We start from the raw sequence: 16,609 nt of genomic DNA, 5'->3' as shown, positions 1-16,609 counted from the left end.
GTGTCGCGTCGCCGGCGTAATCCGAGGCCCTAAATCGGGCAATTTCACACTCCGGACGAAAAATGCCGAGTCACGCGCCTCGTGATTCCGAACGGTGCTCTGTCTCTCTCGCACCCCTGAGCCTGCGAGAGAGACGGAGCCTGCTGCCGGACAGGTGGAACGGGGGGGGGGGGGTCCTCCGCGTCTGGCGGGGACGTGGGGAGCTTCCCGATGGCGCCGTGCTGCGCCGTGCGTCGCCCTGCCCAGTCATGTGCGCCACGCGGCGCCATGTGAGGTCACGAAATTCCATAATTTCCATCATTTGTACCCCGCCTCGGCCTCGACTGGCCTCGGCGACCGCCCCTCCCCAAATCCGTCATTGTGCCGCCGGCCGGCAGCCCCACGCACCCTTCCGGGGGGAAAACGGTAATGCCAACTGTCGCCAGCGGACAAGGAGACAGTCGTGACGAGGATGACGTTCATTTTGTCTTCGTTTCGAACTTTATAAAGCCCGTTGAACACTAAAGGGATTACAGCGGCCGTGGATGCTGCTTCGTGCCACTGATGGCCGTTTGATGGTGTGGGTGACGCCTCCGACGGCCGGGACTTCCCCCTCCGCTCCCACACTGTCTGGACGCAGCGCGCGCCGAACGACTCCATTCATATTTTCACGCACGACAACGACACTCGCACCGCCGAACGCCGTCGGGAGGGATCCCGGAGAGCAGCACACTGATCGTCGCTGACGTCGCTCTGTCTCTCTCGCACTCACGGGGCGACCCCGGAAGGTGCGAGAGAGACAGAGGGAATGATTACCGCGGCTTGTGTAAAGTTGTCTAATGGACTGTCCGTGTCGTCGGTATCGGTTCGGCAGCGCAGCGCAGCGCGGCTTGAAGCGGTTTCCGCCGAGTGTTTCATTGGCGGGGCTTCGGTAGTTCGGCGGATCACACGCCAGTTTTACTGCCCCATTCGGCTTCCTTTTTCCCCGGGAGTGGAAGGCTAGAAAGGTCAGCCGGCTGATGTCTCTATATGCATCTCATTGGCGATGCGCGCTCTTAATGGAAGCCGCTTGAGTGTGGGGCCGTCGCCTTTTTGGGGGGTGCGTCCGAAGCACTCTGTCTCCCTCGCGGGGCGTGCCGTGAGGGTGCGAGAGAGACGACACGCCGTCCGGGGTGAATCGCGTCGCGTCGCGTCCCCCACGATTCGGTCCGGTTCGGTTCGGCTCGGCCCGTCGGCGTGCCGTGTGTTAATGAAGCTCATTAGCTGCGACCCCAATGCCGTGATAAGGCGCCGCGAACACGCCCGGGCTGGACCAAGGCCCTCAATATTTCATCTCCGGATTCGCCAAAAAGAGGAGCGCCGTGACTCTCGCGCTGAAAGCGGAATTTATTCGTGGAATTGTGTAACGGGCAGCGGAACCACCAAAACCGATCAAGACAACTGACCCGACCCGCACTCGTAGCAGAGGTTCGTTTGTGATCCAAGATTTTTGAGTCAGTCGCTTCGTCACGCGTTGGAGACTTGAACGCTGGGGCAGACCGACAATCCCTCCCTAAGGGGACCAAATCATGCTTTCCTAGAAGTCAGATTTAAAGTTGGTAAAATAATATTGGTGGCAACATTATGCATTTATTCATGCACATTTTTGGAAAGTTTGTAACTTGAATCTGCACCAATGTGTCCACCTCACGTTCAATCTAATTGTAAAATCACTCTCTGTTCTCTGTGCTGCAAATGGAATGACCCCTAAACCATCCACCAGATTAATGCATTCCGTAATTTTTATGACTGCGAAGCCTTGTCATCAGTATACAGAGGTGGTCCGAATTCGGCTCCCCTACATACGGCCCTGATGCTATCTTGGTCGTATTAATTCTTCCAGAAAAGACTTTCGGCAGTGACGCATGTGACGTCGTGTGGTGCGCATCAGCAAAATTAGTAATTTGAATGAGAGGCGCGTCGATCTTATCGAACGCGGTGCGCCTTCTTCCGGTTCGTTATTCCGCCCGGTACACTGAAAGTCCAGAAAAGCGCCCCCGATTACCATACTCACAATCACACGCGTTTTACACTCGTACGCGCACCGGCACACACACACACACACACACACACACTCACGGACTGAGCGATGGTGTGGCAGATTATTCAGCGGATGAGGGCTCTGTGTCGACCGATCATACCGATTACTCGCGTCTGACTCGTTCCCCGCCGGCCGCGGTAGGCTGGACTCCGCCCCTGGACTCGCGGTTACCACCCTTCAGAGCGGCTCGTTAATTCCTTTACGTATTTATCTAATTTAATGCAAGCGCGCGCCATTTTGTCGGACACACACAGAGTCGCAGACAGCGACCCCCACACACACACACGCAGTAGTACGCCCCACTACACATTTCGATTCTGATTTATTTGTCTTAAGTACACCGACTGGTGTCCTCTTTAAGAGGTGGCAAAAGGATGTGGTCGCCAGAGAGAGGGGGGGGGGGCTTTACCAGTGTGGTGCATTATGGGTCGGCAATAAATTGATGATGCAGGTAATTACTGCGACCGAACGCAGCGTGGCCACCGCGCCGCGAGTGTGATTAATCTCCTTCCCCCCTATTCCCCCCACCCCTTTTTCCTGCAGGCTTTCCGTTTTTTACCCACGCGGGGGGTAGAAAATCTTCGGAAACGAAATGTCCGCGTTGCGCTCCACGCCGGCTTCCAGGTTTTTCCCCCCGGTCAAGCCCCCAGACAAGCAGACACACACACAGAGAGAGAGAGAGAGAGAGAGAGAGAGACACTGTTAAAAAAATCAGTTGTAATTTTCATAACATTGGTTGGCATTTTTTTTCACAAACAATTGTTATGAAAATTAAATCACAATGATTGTAAATTGTTTTACAATCACGTTATGAAAATTCATATCATGTTATGAAAATTCATATTCGCGTTTGCGAGGTCATTTTAGGGCAGTTAAGCAAAAGGACGACCAAAAGTTCATGTATATGAACACCTATGCGGCCTTATGCCATATAGTGAACCGATTCTGCTTTTGATCAGTGGGTTTCGAACCCGAGATCTTTGACTTGTGGTGCGCGCTCTTTACCGCTGTGCTACCACGTCCCACGGGAGGCGGAGGGTCAGCTGCCTGATGACTCTACCAGCGCCCCTTGGCCACGCCTCTTGAGCTAGTTATGAAATTTACAATCGGATTCGGAAAATTACTATTGTGTGCTCAAAATCAACACTTAAGATTCGCAATTTTCAGAACATGGTTTAAAAATTACCAACAATTGTCAATTTTACGAAATTGTTTCGAATTTTCGCATCAAGTTCTGAAAATTGCAATGTTTGTAAATTTCATATCCGTGTTCGGAAAATTGTCATCAAAATTGCTTTGAAAATTCATAATTTTTTTAACAGTGGAGAGAGAGAGAGAGAGAGAGAGACTCAGAGAGGCCGACGGGCCCCCATCAAAGCGACAATCGCACTCATCTGCTCACAAAAACAGAGCCCCCACCGAAACACTCGCCTCGCCGTTGTGCCCCTGCCTCCCTTTCGCGTCGAGGTCGCCCTTCCAGAAGTCGCCTTAGCGTTCCGGCGCGCGGTGGCCCGGCCGCATGTGTTATCTCTTCCCCCTTTCCCCCCCCCTTTCCTCGCTTTCCTTTTCCCCGCGGGTGAAAATCAAAGATGTTGCCTGAGGTTCGGTTTTCACCCACAAGTAACCACCCCAAGGAAACTTTCCCTTCAAGGTAAAGTTTACCTTGGGAGGAACATTGCCCTCACCTTAAGGTAGCAACGGTTCCCCACACTTCTCCTCCCCGATTATGCACGGACAGTCGAATGGCAACGTCTCACGCGAAGTATGAGGGACATCCGTGTCCACACTTGCAAGGTAGGACACGCGGGCCGGGACTAGAACAGACTCTGTCGACTAAATAGTGTGCGCTGCGTCACCACTGGAGCCACGGTCAGCCCAGCAAGCAGACAAGAGGAGGAGAGGAGATGAGAGAGAGAGAGAGAGAGGGAGAGGAGAGAGAGAGAGACTCAGAGAGGCCGACGGGCCCCCATCAAAGCGACAATCGCACTCATCTGCTCACAAAAACAGAGCCACCCACCGAAACACTCGCCTCGCCGTTGTGCCCCTGCCTCACCTTTCGCGTCGAGGTCCGCCCTTCTCAGAAGTCGCCTTCACGCGTCCGGCGCGCGGTCGGCCCGGCGGCATCGCTCCCCTCTTCCTTTCCAATTCTCTCTCTCTCTCTCTCTCTCTCTCTCTCTCTCTCTCTCCCGCTTTCTCACGGTGCGAGAGAGACAGAGCGACGAAACGGACGACTCTTCGGAATCGCTCGGCTCGAGCCTCAAAAGCTCTCGCAAAGCCTTGGGCGCAAGCCTTTGGCGAAGCCTTTGGCGAAGCCTTTGGCGAAGCCTTTGGCGAAGCCTTTGGCGCGCGCTGTTCCACATCGAATGTGATTTAACAGCGTTGCGGTGCCTTTCTCTCCCACACACGCATATTTGCACATCTCGCCCGCAGAGGGCGCACTCACACACACACACACACACACGACCACATCGACCACTTTGCGGACCTACCGCAGCCCGCCTCTTTGTTGTCAAGCCCTTTCGAGATGAGGCGTTAATGGGCGGACCTGCGATTTGTATCTTCTGTCTGTGTGTGAGTGTGTGTGCGTGTGCGTGGTCCGGGTGGAGCGTGGCGGAGACCGCCTGTCGCCAATCCACTGCGCTCCTCAGCTCCCCGGCGTGGAGAAGCAGAAGGCGTCACGTCTATGCATGCCTGCCTGCTGCGCTTGCCGCTCTTGCTGCCACAACAGTCGGCGGCGTCGACTCAAAGGGTTGTCACACACACACACACACACACACCGGAACGGCGGTACCGAACGGGACTCGGCACTCGGACAATTTTCACCGACAACAATGTTGCCCGGCGGTTTAATGAATTGTGCGCACTCTAGCTTCGGGTGGGGTGGCGCGGCCAGTATTGTGGGAAGCGTAGACAGTGTGGTGGGCCGAATCAGTCTAGAGAGGCACCCGAAAGGGAGACAAAAAGCAACACTTAGCCCCACCCGGGCAGTGCTGCTCCCGGCTCTGGATTCGCCAGTGGCGTGACGGCGTGACCCACCCCTGGGCCGCAGGGGTTGCGAGGGGTTGGCTCGGCGCCGCGACGCCGCAGAGGGCCCCGCGGGGGGACGGCCGGGGTGGGGCGCCGCGGCGCCTGGCCTGCGATTGGCTGCGCACGGCACCGCCCCCCGCGGCCCCGCCGCGGCCCCGCCGTGGCCCCACCCAGGCGCTCGCGCCTCGCGCAGCCTCGCGCAGCCTCGACACTGTCAGCAAAACGAGCAACGCGGACGGACCGCGCTTCGTCGCTCCGTCTCTCTCGCACCCCTACGGGACTCCCGATGAGTGCGAGAGAGACGGGGCGACACTTTGAAATCACTCACTATGCGTGGGATTTTCTGTCGACGACCCCAGCGGTGGCCAAGCGACGGGCTTTCCCGCGTCAGTGCAGCGCGCGTATAAAGACTCAGAAAAAGCCCTCCCGCTTCGAATAAGTCGTAACTAGCTCTGCCTGCTCTGCCTAATGGTGCATGCAGAGTCGCCAATTGCAGCGCTTTTTTCCGCTCCGCGTTTACCGTTCTGCCGTCGCGCGTTATGGCCGTCGTTTGTTTTTTGTAGCTTTTTTTTTCGCGTTGGACAAAGTTTGATTCACAGCCGCGGTGGCGCTGCTCTCGATGTGTTATTACCCGCTGGCCGGCCCAGTAGTCTGGTTCCCAAAGGCGAGCTGCTCCCGTCGCTCTGTCTCTCTCGCGCTGCCCGCGCCCCCACGCGACGCCCCGTGCGTGCGAGAGAGACAGAGCGCCGAAAGCGCGCCGTTCGGGACCAGTCCGGACGCAGGCCACAGGTGGCCGCGGGGCCTCGCCTCTTTTTGCCTACGCCACTGCAAGCACTGCAAGCGGCGCGAGGACTTGCCTGCCGTTATTGGACGACGGCAAGCCAACTTTCTCATATTTTTGCGCGACCGCGTGCTCGACGCACACGCACGCACACACTCACACAAACACACGATCGCGCTCCTGACACAAGTCCCCATGCGTCAATTTTGCCTGCGCCGCGCGGCGCGCAACGGTGGAGGATGTAATTTTCTCGACGTTTATGAGCTCACATGCCCTGGTATATACGGTGCACGGCCGGCTGGTGTGGCGCTGCAGCGCGCTGGGGCACTTAACGGTGGTGCAGCCGGTGCCCCGCGCTCCCCCCCCCCTTTCCCCCACGCGCGAGGCTCCGTGTTCCAAGTAGAGCTTTTGCCGGCGACTTCAATCTTCACCCCGGACGGCCCGGCCACCCCTCGCGGGGCCTCGCGGGGCCTGCCGGCGCACTCAGGCGTTTCCTGGACATAGACCGGCGCGCCGCGGGCCGACCGGACCGGGCGGCGGGCCGCGCATCACATCCGCCACGCCACGCCACCTCTCGCCACGCCCCGCCACGCCACGCCCCGCCACGCCACGCCACGCCTTGCGTCCACAGAGGAGCCCCCCGCCGAGGAGGTTGCACCCCGTGCGTGCCGGCCCCACCACCAGCAGCTTGGTTACGAACAGTGCCCTCGTCGCTCTGTCTCTCTCGCTCCTTACGGGGCGCCCTGCTAGAGTGAGAGTGACAGAGCGACAGGGCGCTGTTCGGAGCGGGGCTGCCGGCCGGCGTGCCCCGCGGGGCCCCGCCAGGCTACGCCAGGCGCGCCGGGCCCCGGCGTGACCGGGGCTACTTTCTGCATGAGCGCACTAAGCCCCCCGTCGGATTGGGGAGGCCGGCAGACATCGGAGCGAGGCCGTGCGGCCGCCGTCACCTCCGACTCCGCCTCGGCACCGCCGCCGTACAACATTTTACTGGCCGGGCTGGACGCGCTCGCTCGCCTGGAACTGAATTGGGTTAGCGGCCGCCCTGTCTACTTGACGATCTGCGGGCTGCCGGCGTGACGCCGAGGTGCCCGAGGCCGGGGCAGCCCGCGAGCACGCAAGACCCGTCGAGTCCGAACAGCGCTCCGTCCCTCCCCCGCCCCGCGGACCGCCGCGGGAGTGCGAGCGAGATAGAAGAGAGTTCGGAAGCAGCCCGCGGGACTCTCCGTGGAAGTCAAGCTGAGACTCGACGCCGAAGTGCCGAGGTCAGCCTGAATCGGCGCGCCAACCCGCGGCGCGCTATCGCACCCCATCGCCTCCAGGCCCTCCAAGGGCCGCAAAGCCGATTGCCACTCCGACGCCCTCCTAGCGTTCTAGCGTCGTCCCGACGCCATTCTAACGTTCTAACGTCGCCCCGACGCCATTCTAGTGCCGCTCCGGCGCCCTTCTAATGGCGCGGCGAGGGCGAGCCAACGCCATCTAGTGCAGGATCTAGAAGGCTGCGGTGCAGTGCGCCCGGCAGCCTCAAAATGTCGCAAAAACACGCTCCAGTGCAAAAGCAAAGTCTCGCAACCGTGGCGGTTTGTTTACATAAGCCTGGCTTCTGAGTTTGGTACAGACGGTCAGAAGACATCACGGCGGCCCGGTTCAGCCCAGCCCCTATTTGGCGCAAGAGCCTTTCGCCGACAAGAAATTGACACGGCTGTGACCGCTGTCGTGGGACTTTCGGTGCAATGGAATGGCGACACTGACGAACAGCGGTACAAATCGTCCTAGGCAGCAGGCGTCCCAATTGGAACAAACCGTTTGGAACAGAAATGGGTACTAGTGGGCGTGACGTGTTTTTGCCTCGTCGGTGCGGCTCGGTGCAGCTCGCGGCGCGGGCAGGCGGGTTGTCGTGTCGCGGACTAAGGACGAAGGACTCGGGCGGTGTCCTTAATGAGGGAGATGGATCGCAAGGATGTTAGTAACGAGGATTTTACTGTTGGCAGCGCCCTGCCCCCCGCCCGGGTTTGGGCCGGGGGGCTCGGGGCCCCGGGGTGGGGGAAGGGGTTAGCCGTTAAATCGTGGCGTGGGCCTCCGCGGAGCTGCCCCCGGAGCAGCAGCGGGCTCCTACCCCCGGGCCCAGGGGGGCTGTTGGGAAAAGGCCCCTGGGTGGGTCGGGTGTTTCCGCGGGGGGAAAAGTTTTCCGCCAGGCGGGCGTCCCAACGGCCGGGGGGATGCGGGCGGGGGCCCCCGAGGCGCCTGGCTGACGGTTCCAAAAACGTTGGGGTCTGTCTCTCGCATCCAAAAGGGGCGCCGCCCGAGCTGGGTGGAAAAGGTCCCTTTTGACCGCATCATTTGGAGGGGTTTCTAGCCGGGGCCAGGCGGGCTGCCAAACGTTTGGGGCGGGAGCTGCGTCGGCGGCCTCCCCTTGGGCCCGTGGCTAGCCAGCCCCTGGTTCCAAATACCATTCCCCCGGCGGTCTGTCCACTCTCGCAGTCCACACGGGGTGGTCCGTGAGTGTGAGAGAGAGAGAGCACTCGTTGTGCCGCGCTCGGATTGACACGTCACCGGCGCGTACTTAATGCGGTGAGTAATCAACGACCTTCGTGAATGGCATGTGGAACTCTGGAACCACCGGTCTGGGTTCGGAAGGACCGCGCCGTCGCTCTGTGGCTCTGTCTCTGTCGCACTCACGGGGCGTTCCGAAGGGGTGTGAGAGAGACAGGGCGACGGCTGGCGGGCCAAGCGATGCGTCAATCTCGGTCCGAAAAGCACCGCGAGGACAACAAGCACGTCCGGACGGACAGAGACAGACACGCTCTGCGCACGCGGTACCCGGCCGGCCGGCATGCTCCTGTCGCGTGGGGTATCTACGCAATGCTCGCGAGCCGACGCGGCCGACGCGCGGCGTGCCCTGTCGCGTGGAGTATCCCCGGCGGGGCGGCGGCCGGTCACGACTCTGTGTTCGGCCAAAGGGATTGATTGCAGACCACGGCATCGCGATGTTGCCCAAGCCCGGTCCAGCCCGGCCCAGCCCGGCAGGGCAGCGATCACTGGGCTTCTGCTGAAGCCACCCTTGGCGATGGACTCCGAACAGTGCTTTCACCGCCCCGTCTCGCTTGAACTGAAGCACTGTTTGGAGTCGGCCTTCGAAGCGGTTCGATGATCCGCCTTCAGCCCCGCCAGGCCACCACGACAAACTCGGCTGGTCTAATTTCAAGTGGCGTTGCAGGGCTGGCCGCGGAAGGGGCGGGGAGACGGGGGTGGGGGCGGTGAGCCCCGCCGTCGCCACCTGGGCGGAGGGGTGCCCACCGGGGGCCGCCAGGACGGCGACGGCGCTGCCGGCGACAAGAGCGACTCTACCAGCGAGACCGAGGACGGCGAGGAGGTCAGTCCGAACCTCCCCGATGTCAGCGTCAACGACGTCCTGGCCGAGGAAACAAAAAGTCTCAAGTCCCTGTAACTAGTTTAGTTTTTTTTCCAGCGTGGTCAACTTTAACACTGCCTAACGGCGGGCTTAGCGTAAAGACGGGATGAGCTACAATTAATCCGATGGACAACCCAGTTTCTCCCTGCAGCCTCGCGGCGTGGCGTGGAGTGGCGTGGCGTGATCGTCCTTCGGCGCCCCCGCCCCGCATGCCGCGCTGCCGCGCCACGCAACGCCGCGTCGTGCTGCTGACCCCGGCTGAATGGCTTTGCAGACAATTACACGTCGGCCACGCCGCGCCACGCCACGCCACCCCGACCAGCAATCTGATCCGGGGCATTAGTTGAGCGATGCGATTCACCAATGAGCGCCTTGGCGGCGGCCTGCCCATGGCCTGCCGGCCCGGCGGGCGTGATGCTTCGTCTCACTCGCACTCGTTGCCACTGCGGCCCCGCTAGGACTCTGGCGAGGACGACGGCGACAACGAGGACGACGACGAGGAGTCCGACGAGGAGTCCGAAGACGCGTCCGATGAGGAGTCCGAGGACACGGACGAGGAGGCCGACAGCTCCTCGGGCGACTCTTCCGACGACTCGGCGTCTCGGCGTCTTCGGCGTCCTCTGCGTCCTCAGCGGACTCCGGTCGTGCCACCATGACAGAGCCGTGGTCAGGTAAGGCTAGCGGTCTCCATCAACGGTAAGGATCGGCCACTGCGACAGTGACGGGTTGCAGGTCGCGGGGTGCTGGTGACGGCGCGAGGCCGCCGAGTGGACCTGTCCTGCCCGAGGGGGGATACGACTGCGTCCGGCCCGGCCTCCGCCATCCTCCCCAGCCGACGCCGCAGGACGCGCCGCCGCCAGGACCGCCGCCAGGACCGCCGCCAGGACCGCCGCCAGGACCGTCAGCGCGACGCGGAGGACAAGGAGGGCGACGGACGGCGAGGGCGTGGCCGCGGACATGGCGCCGCGCCACGGGCAACGTCGCCAAGGGTCACTCGGCCTACGGCGACGACGGCGACGTCCCCGAGGCCCGCGCCACCGCCGCGGCACGCCACTGCCAGCGGCCTGGGTGCGAGGGGTCCCCGTCGGGGACGTGCCGGGGCCGCGGCCACCAGGGCGGCCAGCACGGCGGCCCCGGCGCGCCTCCCAGGAAGTCGGCAGTCGGCCGCCGCGAGGGCGCGGCCCGCACCGCCTCGCCCCCCACTCGCCGCGCAGAAGAACGAGGTGAGCGGGGAATTGAGGTATTGGCAGCCGTCTGGCCGTTTGAACGCACCGTGGGAATTTTCGTCTACTTCAGTGGCAACCCGGACCACCATTGATCCTCGCAGGTCCTTAAAGACGCCCGCCTGGCCAGACTCCTCGCCCTGGACTCGTCCTCGGCGACGTCCTCGTCGACATCATCGACGTCGTCGTCTTCGGGGCTGCCGAGCTCCAGCAGCGAGGACACCAGCTACACCGGCAGCACCGTGACCAGCAGCTCCGGAGCGGGCACCTACAGCACGTCGGACGGCTCCGAGGAGCCCGACAGCCTCACCACGCTGGACATCAAGCTGCACAACATCTTCTACAACTAGCCGCCGCAAAAACACTTAAAAATAGGAAAATCCGGGAAAATACGACAACCATGGTGCACTTCTTGCGTATCGTGGGAATTTCGCCTCCTCATGTGGCAACCCTGCTCGCAACCCTCTCGGCTGCGCTGCGCACAATTTTCGCGCGGGCCGCGCCGACCTTTCCAAAGGGCTTCTGTGAATGAGAGTCTCGAAGTGCCTTTCGAGAGATTTACGCGCCCCGTTCACCTTTTTGTCGGCAAGATGAATGATCTTGCTCGCGCGGTGGCGCGGTCGCGCGGCGGCAGGCAGGTGACGAAAACGATCTAGCCCAGCGGGCTGATTCCGAACGCGGCGCCCTGTCTCTCTCGCACCCATGGGGCGTCCGGGTTGGGGGTGCCGGAGGGACGCAGTGCCGCTGCACTGTTCGGAAGCGGCCCGCAGGATGTGGGCAGTATTACGGCAGTATTCGCGCGGGAGCGATCAGTGCTTCGTTACACCGCCGTCGTCCGGCCCTGCTGCCGGCAGTGGCGGGATATTAAAGATTGCGACCGGTACTTTCAAATCACGCCCGGAAATAGATGTATCTCGCTACAAGACCAGCACTGACAGCCTACACGGTCCTTATCTTCCGTACCTCGATCTGAAAATATGTTTGAATCTGCGCGTTTAACTCGGGTGTTTTGCCAGCCACGAACTTCGGAAATTTTTGGGACCTTGTGCCGTGAATGGAGTACGTGCAAACTGTGAGTATACCTCATAAAAGCAACAGGGGTGACATAATTTTTTTTTCATTTTTAGGCGTGTACACAAAATGTCACCAAGCGAACTTCCCTGCTCGCTTGCCGTATTTCTGCGAGGCGCTCTAGCATTAATTAAAGCAGGGACTGCTGCAGATCTCGATTGAAACGGCGGCAGGCTGCTCGGGCTGGCGAGCCGTCGGGCCGGCCGGCCGCAGCATGGCGCGTTCCAGTGAAACGGGAATAGGAGGCAGCGAGGCAGCATTTGCATGTGTGACGATGAGAGATGATACGACAGGCCGCCTCACTGCAGCACTGCAGCGCACTGCAGCCATAGCCATGCCGGACCAAAGGCACTGTGCCACCGCCACGGCGCCATACCGCCACGATTTTGGCTTTGACCGCAACGATTTTGGCTTTGACCGCAACGATTTTCCGACCAAGTTGGTCAAAAGTGGTCGAATCTCGGAAACTTGCTGACTTTGGGTGGCCACTGTGTCCAATTCTAGTCGCCGTAAAAGGCCTCCCTCGACGTCCTAGTATTCTTAAGACCCTACTCTTTCATGCCCTGTATCGGGAAGACGTTGACCACAACGATTTTGGCTTTGACCGCAATGATTTTCCGACCAAGTTGGTCAAAAGTGGTCGAATCTCGGAAATTTGCTGACTTTGGTTTGGGCCCACTGTGTCCAATGTAGTCGCCGTAAAAGGCTCCCTCGACGTCCTAGTATTCTTAAGACCCTACTCTTTCATGCCCTGTGTCGGGAAGACGTTGACCACAACGATTTTGGCTTTGACCGCAACGATTTTCCGACCAAGTTGGTCCAAAAAGTGGTCGAATCTCGGAAATTTGCTGATTTTGCTGACTTTGTGTAGCCACTGTGTCCAATCTAGTCGCCGTAAAAGGCCTCCCTCGACGTCCTAGTATTCTTAAGACCCTACTCTTTCATGCCCTGTGTCGGGAAGACGTTGACCACAACGATTTTGGCTTCGACCGCAACGATTTTCCGACCAAGTTGGTCCAAAAAGTGGTCGAATCTCGGAAATTTGCTGATTTTGCTGACTTTGGGCGGCCACTGTGTCCAATGTAGTTGCCGTAAAAGGCTTCCCTCGACGTCCTAGTATTCTTAAGACCCTACTCTTTCATGCCCTGTATCGGGAAGACGTTGACCACAACGATTTTGGCTTCGACCGCAACGATTTTCCGACCAAGTTGGTCCAAAAAGTGGTCGAATCTCGGAAATTTGCTGATTTTGCTGACTTTGGGCGGCCACTGTGTCCAATGTAGTTGCCGTAAAAGGCTTCCCTCGACGTCCTAGTATTCTTAAGACCCTACTCTTTCATGCCCTGTATCGGGAAGACGTTGACCACAACGATTTTGGCTTTGACCGCAACGATTTTCCGACCTAGTAGGTCGAAAAGTGGTCGAATCTCGGAAATTTGCTCCGGTGAATGTAAATCGGTTTGTCTCGGCGCGGCGACCGGCGGCGACACTGCCAGTGAGTACACACGCAACCGACGCGAATGACGGAGTGACAGCGCGGCGTGTGTTCTGTGACAACGCGACAACGCCCGGCGCCGTGATAACGCTCCCAGCAGCCCAGCGTTGAGGGGGAGGGGGCGCAGCGGGGCACAACGGGGCGTACCTACCGTGCACCGCCCCGTAGTGTATAGCCCGGCACTCCCGGAAGCAGTGCGCGACGCAACGCTGTTGGACCTGTGCCGCGGCCCTGCGCGTGTGTGTGTGCGTGTGCGTGAAGGCGGGTAATGCCACTGCACTGACTTGGTGCGGCGCCATGGCCGGCTTGCCGTGCGGCCCGCACTGCTTGTGGGGCGCGGCGCTGCTGTTGGCGGCGACGGCCTCGGTGGCCAGGGTGACGTGCGGCACCGAGCACCACGACATCATGCACCTGCAGCGGCTGCGGAAGAACCTGCTGTGCCTCTACGACCGCGACGCAGGTGGGGGATGGTCTAGGCCTGGTGCCGCAGTGTGCCCAGTGCGATCTCGTCTCCAACTACACTCTAATTATGGGGTGCCCAGAAACTGGGTGCCTTTGTCGCCTGCCCCACTTTTCAGGGTGCCAAATGTCGCCCAGTTTCTGGGCACCTTTGTCGCCCAGTCTCGGGGTGGACTAATCATGCAGTAACCGGCCCTCTCCCATGCACAGGTGTCTAGTTCCTGGGCGACTAAGGTGCCCAGATTCTGGGCACCTTTGGTACCTTAGTCGCTGCTGACCATGGGTGAAGGCAGGTTCCTTAATGGTTGTCCACCCGAGACTAGGCGACAAAGGTGCCAGAAACTGGGACATTTGGCACCCTAAAAAGTGGGGCAGGCGACAAAGGCGCCCAGTTTCTGGACACCCTACATTTAGAGTGTAGCCCTCGATGACCACCAGGGCCCTCGGTGTCGCCGGGGAACCGCACCAACGTGCGGTACATCTTCCTGCGCACGCGCTTCGACGTGGACGAGGCCGCCAACGCGCTGGTGCTGTTCGGCTACATCATGTTCGTCTGGAAGGACGAGTGGCTGCACTGGGACCCGCAGAAGTACCGCAACGTCAGCAGGGTGTACGTCGAGGCGGACGAGATCTGGACGCCCACCATCGCCACGGTGGAGAACCCGACCAAAGTGCTCGGCGCCGGCCAGGTGACAAAGTCAGCAGTGATGCTGTGTGGTTTTGCGTCCCGGCCCCCTCAGTGTGTCTGAACTCCGCGCCGCTCCCGCGCAGGCCCTCATCATGAACGGCACGGTGTTCTGGACGATGCACGCGCCGCTGCGGGCGCCCTGCATCCACGACCCGTCCAGCTGGCCCCACGACAAGATGGTGTGCACGATCACCATGGTCAACCTCAACCCGGCCGTCAGCATGCTCGAGCCCCGCGCCACCCAGCTCAACAACGTTAAGTGGGGGTACGACAACATATCTTCAGACGGACCAGAACGAAATGAGAAGTCTACTGAAAAGCGGCAAAGCTCGCCAGGTCCTGGTCCAGGTCCTATCTGCTGCGAGCGTTCACTCAACTCTGCGGCTGCTTTTCCGCAGGAACAACCAGGGCTGGAGCATGGACAAGCTGAGGGTGAAGAGGATGCCCAAGTTCGCGCCGATGGGGTTCAACGACAGCGTGGTGCTGACGTTCACGATGCTGCGCCATGTCGCCAAACAGGAGTCCACCACGGTGTGGCCGGTGGCGCTGCAGCCCGTGCTGCTGGCCGCGTCCATCGGGCTGCCCGCCGACTCGCCGCACCGGCCGCTGCTGCTGTGCACCCTGGTGCTGGTGCAGGTAACGCAGTGTTCGGTTTGGTTCAACCTCAGCCTGCCCACTGAGGCACTGTGAGTAAGTGCTCCATCGCAGGTGCTGCTGAGCGTGGTGGTGCCCATGGGCATCGTGGTGGTGGGCGACGTGGCGCCGCGTGTGGTGCTGCTGATGCGTGACCTGCTCGTCGTCACGGCCGTCGCCGTGCTGGAGTGGACGTGGGCACGCTGGATGCTGTCCCGGCCGGAGCCGCAGCCGCCGTCGCCGTCCAACGCGCTGCTCGACCTCGCCGACAAGCTGGCCGTCGTCCTGGTGCTGCCCGGCCCCGGCGCGCCCAAGGCCGCCCGCACGGTGGTCCTGGTGGACCGCGCGTTCGACGTACTGCTGGTCGTGGTGTGCGCCGTGCTCCTGGGGAGGCTGCTGCCTTGACAACGCGCCGCGACGCGCTGAGGAAACGCCCGTGCTTTCTCGAGGACGCCGAGTAAACGAAACATTTTTCACAATTTTAATTTATTGATTGTTGAGACTTTTTCTCGCGAGGTCTCTGAAATTGCGAACCCTCCCAAACTTATCGTTCGGAAAGAAAATAAAGGACAGAATTTGAAACGAGCATTTATGTTGTAGATAGGAAAGGCCGACAGTGCGGAACAACGAAGCCATCAGACTCCCGCCCCGCCTCTCCTTTCGCCGCATAACGACAAACTCGCAAACTCGGTACTGCCTCTTTATTCGTGACAAACCGAAGCACAATAATAATAATAATAATTGTACGATATTTCCGCATATTGCCGCATTGTCGTGCCCTAGCCCGCCACTGCCAGCCCCGGACGGGCATCACGACGTCGCACAGACTCGCTCTGTCTCTCTCGCGCCACTTCGGCCCTTCGGCACGCCCCGCGAGTGCGAGAGAGACAGAGCGACAGTGCTCGGAATGGGCCTGCCGGCCTGCAGGGTCGTGCGGGGACCTAATTGTTTGCAACAATGCAAGTACGGCCGTACATACATCGTGCATTGCAGTGCATTGGACAAGGGCAGGCAGTCCGGGCAAAAATATGAACACATTAAGACGAAATCAGCGCAAGCGGCGCAAGCGACCACTCTATTTTGTAGAACTCTCTCATTGTCTGAGCGATTCCTCGTGAGGCCGCGAGCCGACCCCCGCCTTGTCGAGGCTGCCGAGGCTGCCGGCCCGGGGGACCTCTGACCCCGCACGGCACCGCACGGTCCCACAGCGGGGCGGGGCCAGGCGGGGCGGACCCGACGTATGCACCACGGAGTGTTCTTCGTCCTTTTTCCCGTCTTCGAAAGTAGATCAGGCTGCAAAACCACGCCGCAAGCAGTCTCAAATAGGGTTGGAAATGAGCGGACGGACGCCACTGGCGGCAGGAAAGCAGTCCTCGTAGAAGGTCCTTTTTGGCTCCTACACCGCAGGACGGGACGCCAGGCGCCGCGCCGACGCCCTCCGTCGTGTCCGAGACCGCGAGGCTGCCGCCGAGCGTGCCACCGCGGCGGAGAGCGCGGCGCCGCGCGCGGACGTGACCGTCGGCAGTGTGGAGGCGTCCGGTGCACACGTCGCCGCCGACGCCTGCCGGCCGCGCCGTGGTTCATCATGGTCTAGGGCGCCGCCGACGTTGAGGGCGCCGCCACCGCGGTCCAGGGCGCCGACCCCGCCGTCCGGGCCGCCCCGCCCCGCGTGCCTACATGTGCAGGGCGGCGACCGCAGGGACGCGCGCTCGGCGCCCGTACCGGCCTTCCGCCGCCTGGGTTCCGCCACACGCCGCCGCGCCAC

The 16,609-nt window shown here is 60.7% G+C and overlaps 2 protein-coding genes across 2 annotated transcripts in view; both read left to right on the top strand.

The window, feature by feature from the left end:
* Nucleotides 1-16,609, top strand: part of LOC117643520 (popeye domain-containing protein 3-like) — a 112,364-nt gene that overhangs the window by 79,764 nt on the left and 15,991 nt on the right. The gene's annotated exons all lie outside the window — the stretch shown is intronic.
* On the top strand, nucleotides 13,200-15,440 carry LOC117643521 (neuronal acetylcholine receptor subunit alpha-10-like). Its single transcript, XM_034382449.1, has 5 exons — nucleotides 13,200-13,524; nucleotides 13,962-14,212; nucleotides 14,295-14,476; nucleotides 14,610-14,847; nucleotides 14,920-15,440. The coding sequence occupies exons 1-5, from the start codon at nucleotides 13,362-13,364 to the stop codon at nucleotides 15,247-15,249; spliced, it is 1,164 nt and encodes a 387-aa protein (XP_034238340.1). The 5' UTR covers nucleotides 13,200-13,361; the 3' UTR covers nucleotides 15,250-15,440.

Source organism: Thrips palmi, unplaced genomic scaffold, assembly GCF_012932325.1.
Source record: "Thrips palmi isolate BJ-2018 unplaced genomic scaffold, TpBJ-2018v1 HiC_scaffold_17, whole genome shotgun sequence".
NCBI classification, from domain to species: domain Eukaryota; kingdom Metazoa; phylum Arthropoda; class Insecta; order Thysanoptera; family Thripidae; genus Thrips; species Thrips palmi.
Note: the sequence above shows the minus strand (reverse complement) of the source record. Positions and strands in the feature narration are given on the sequence as shown.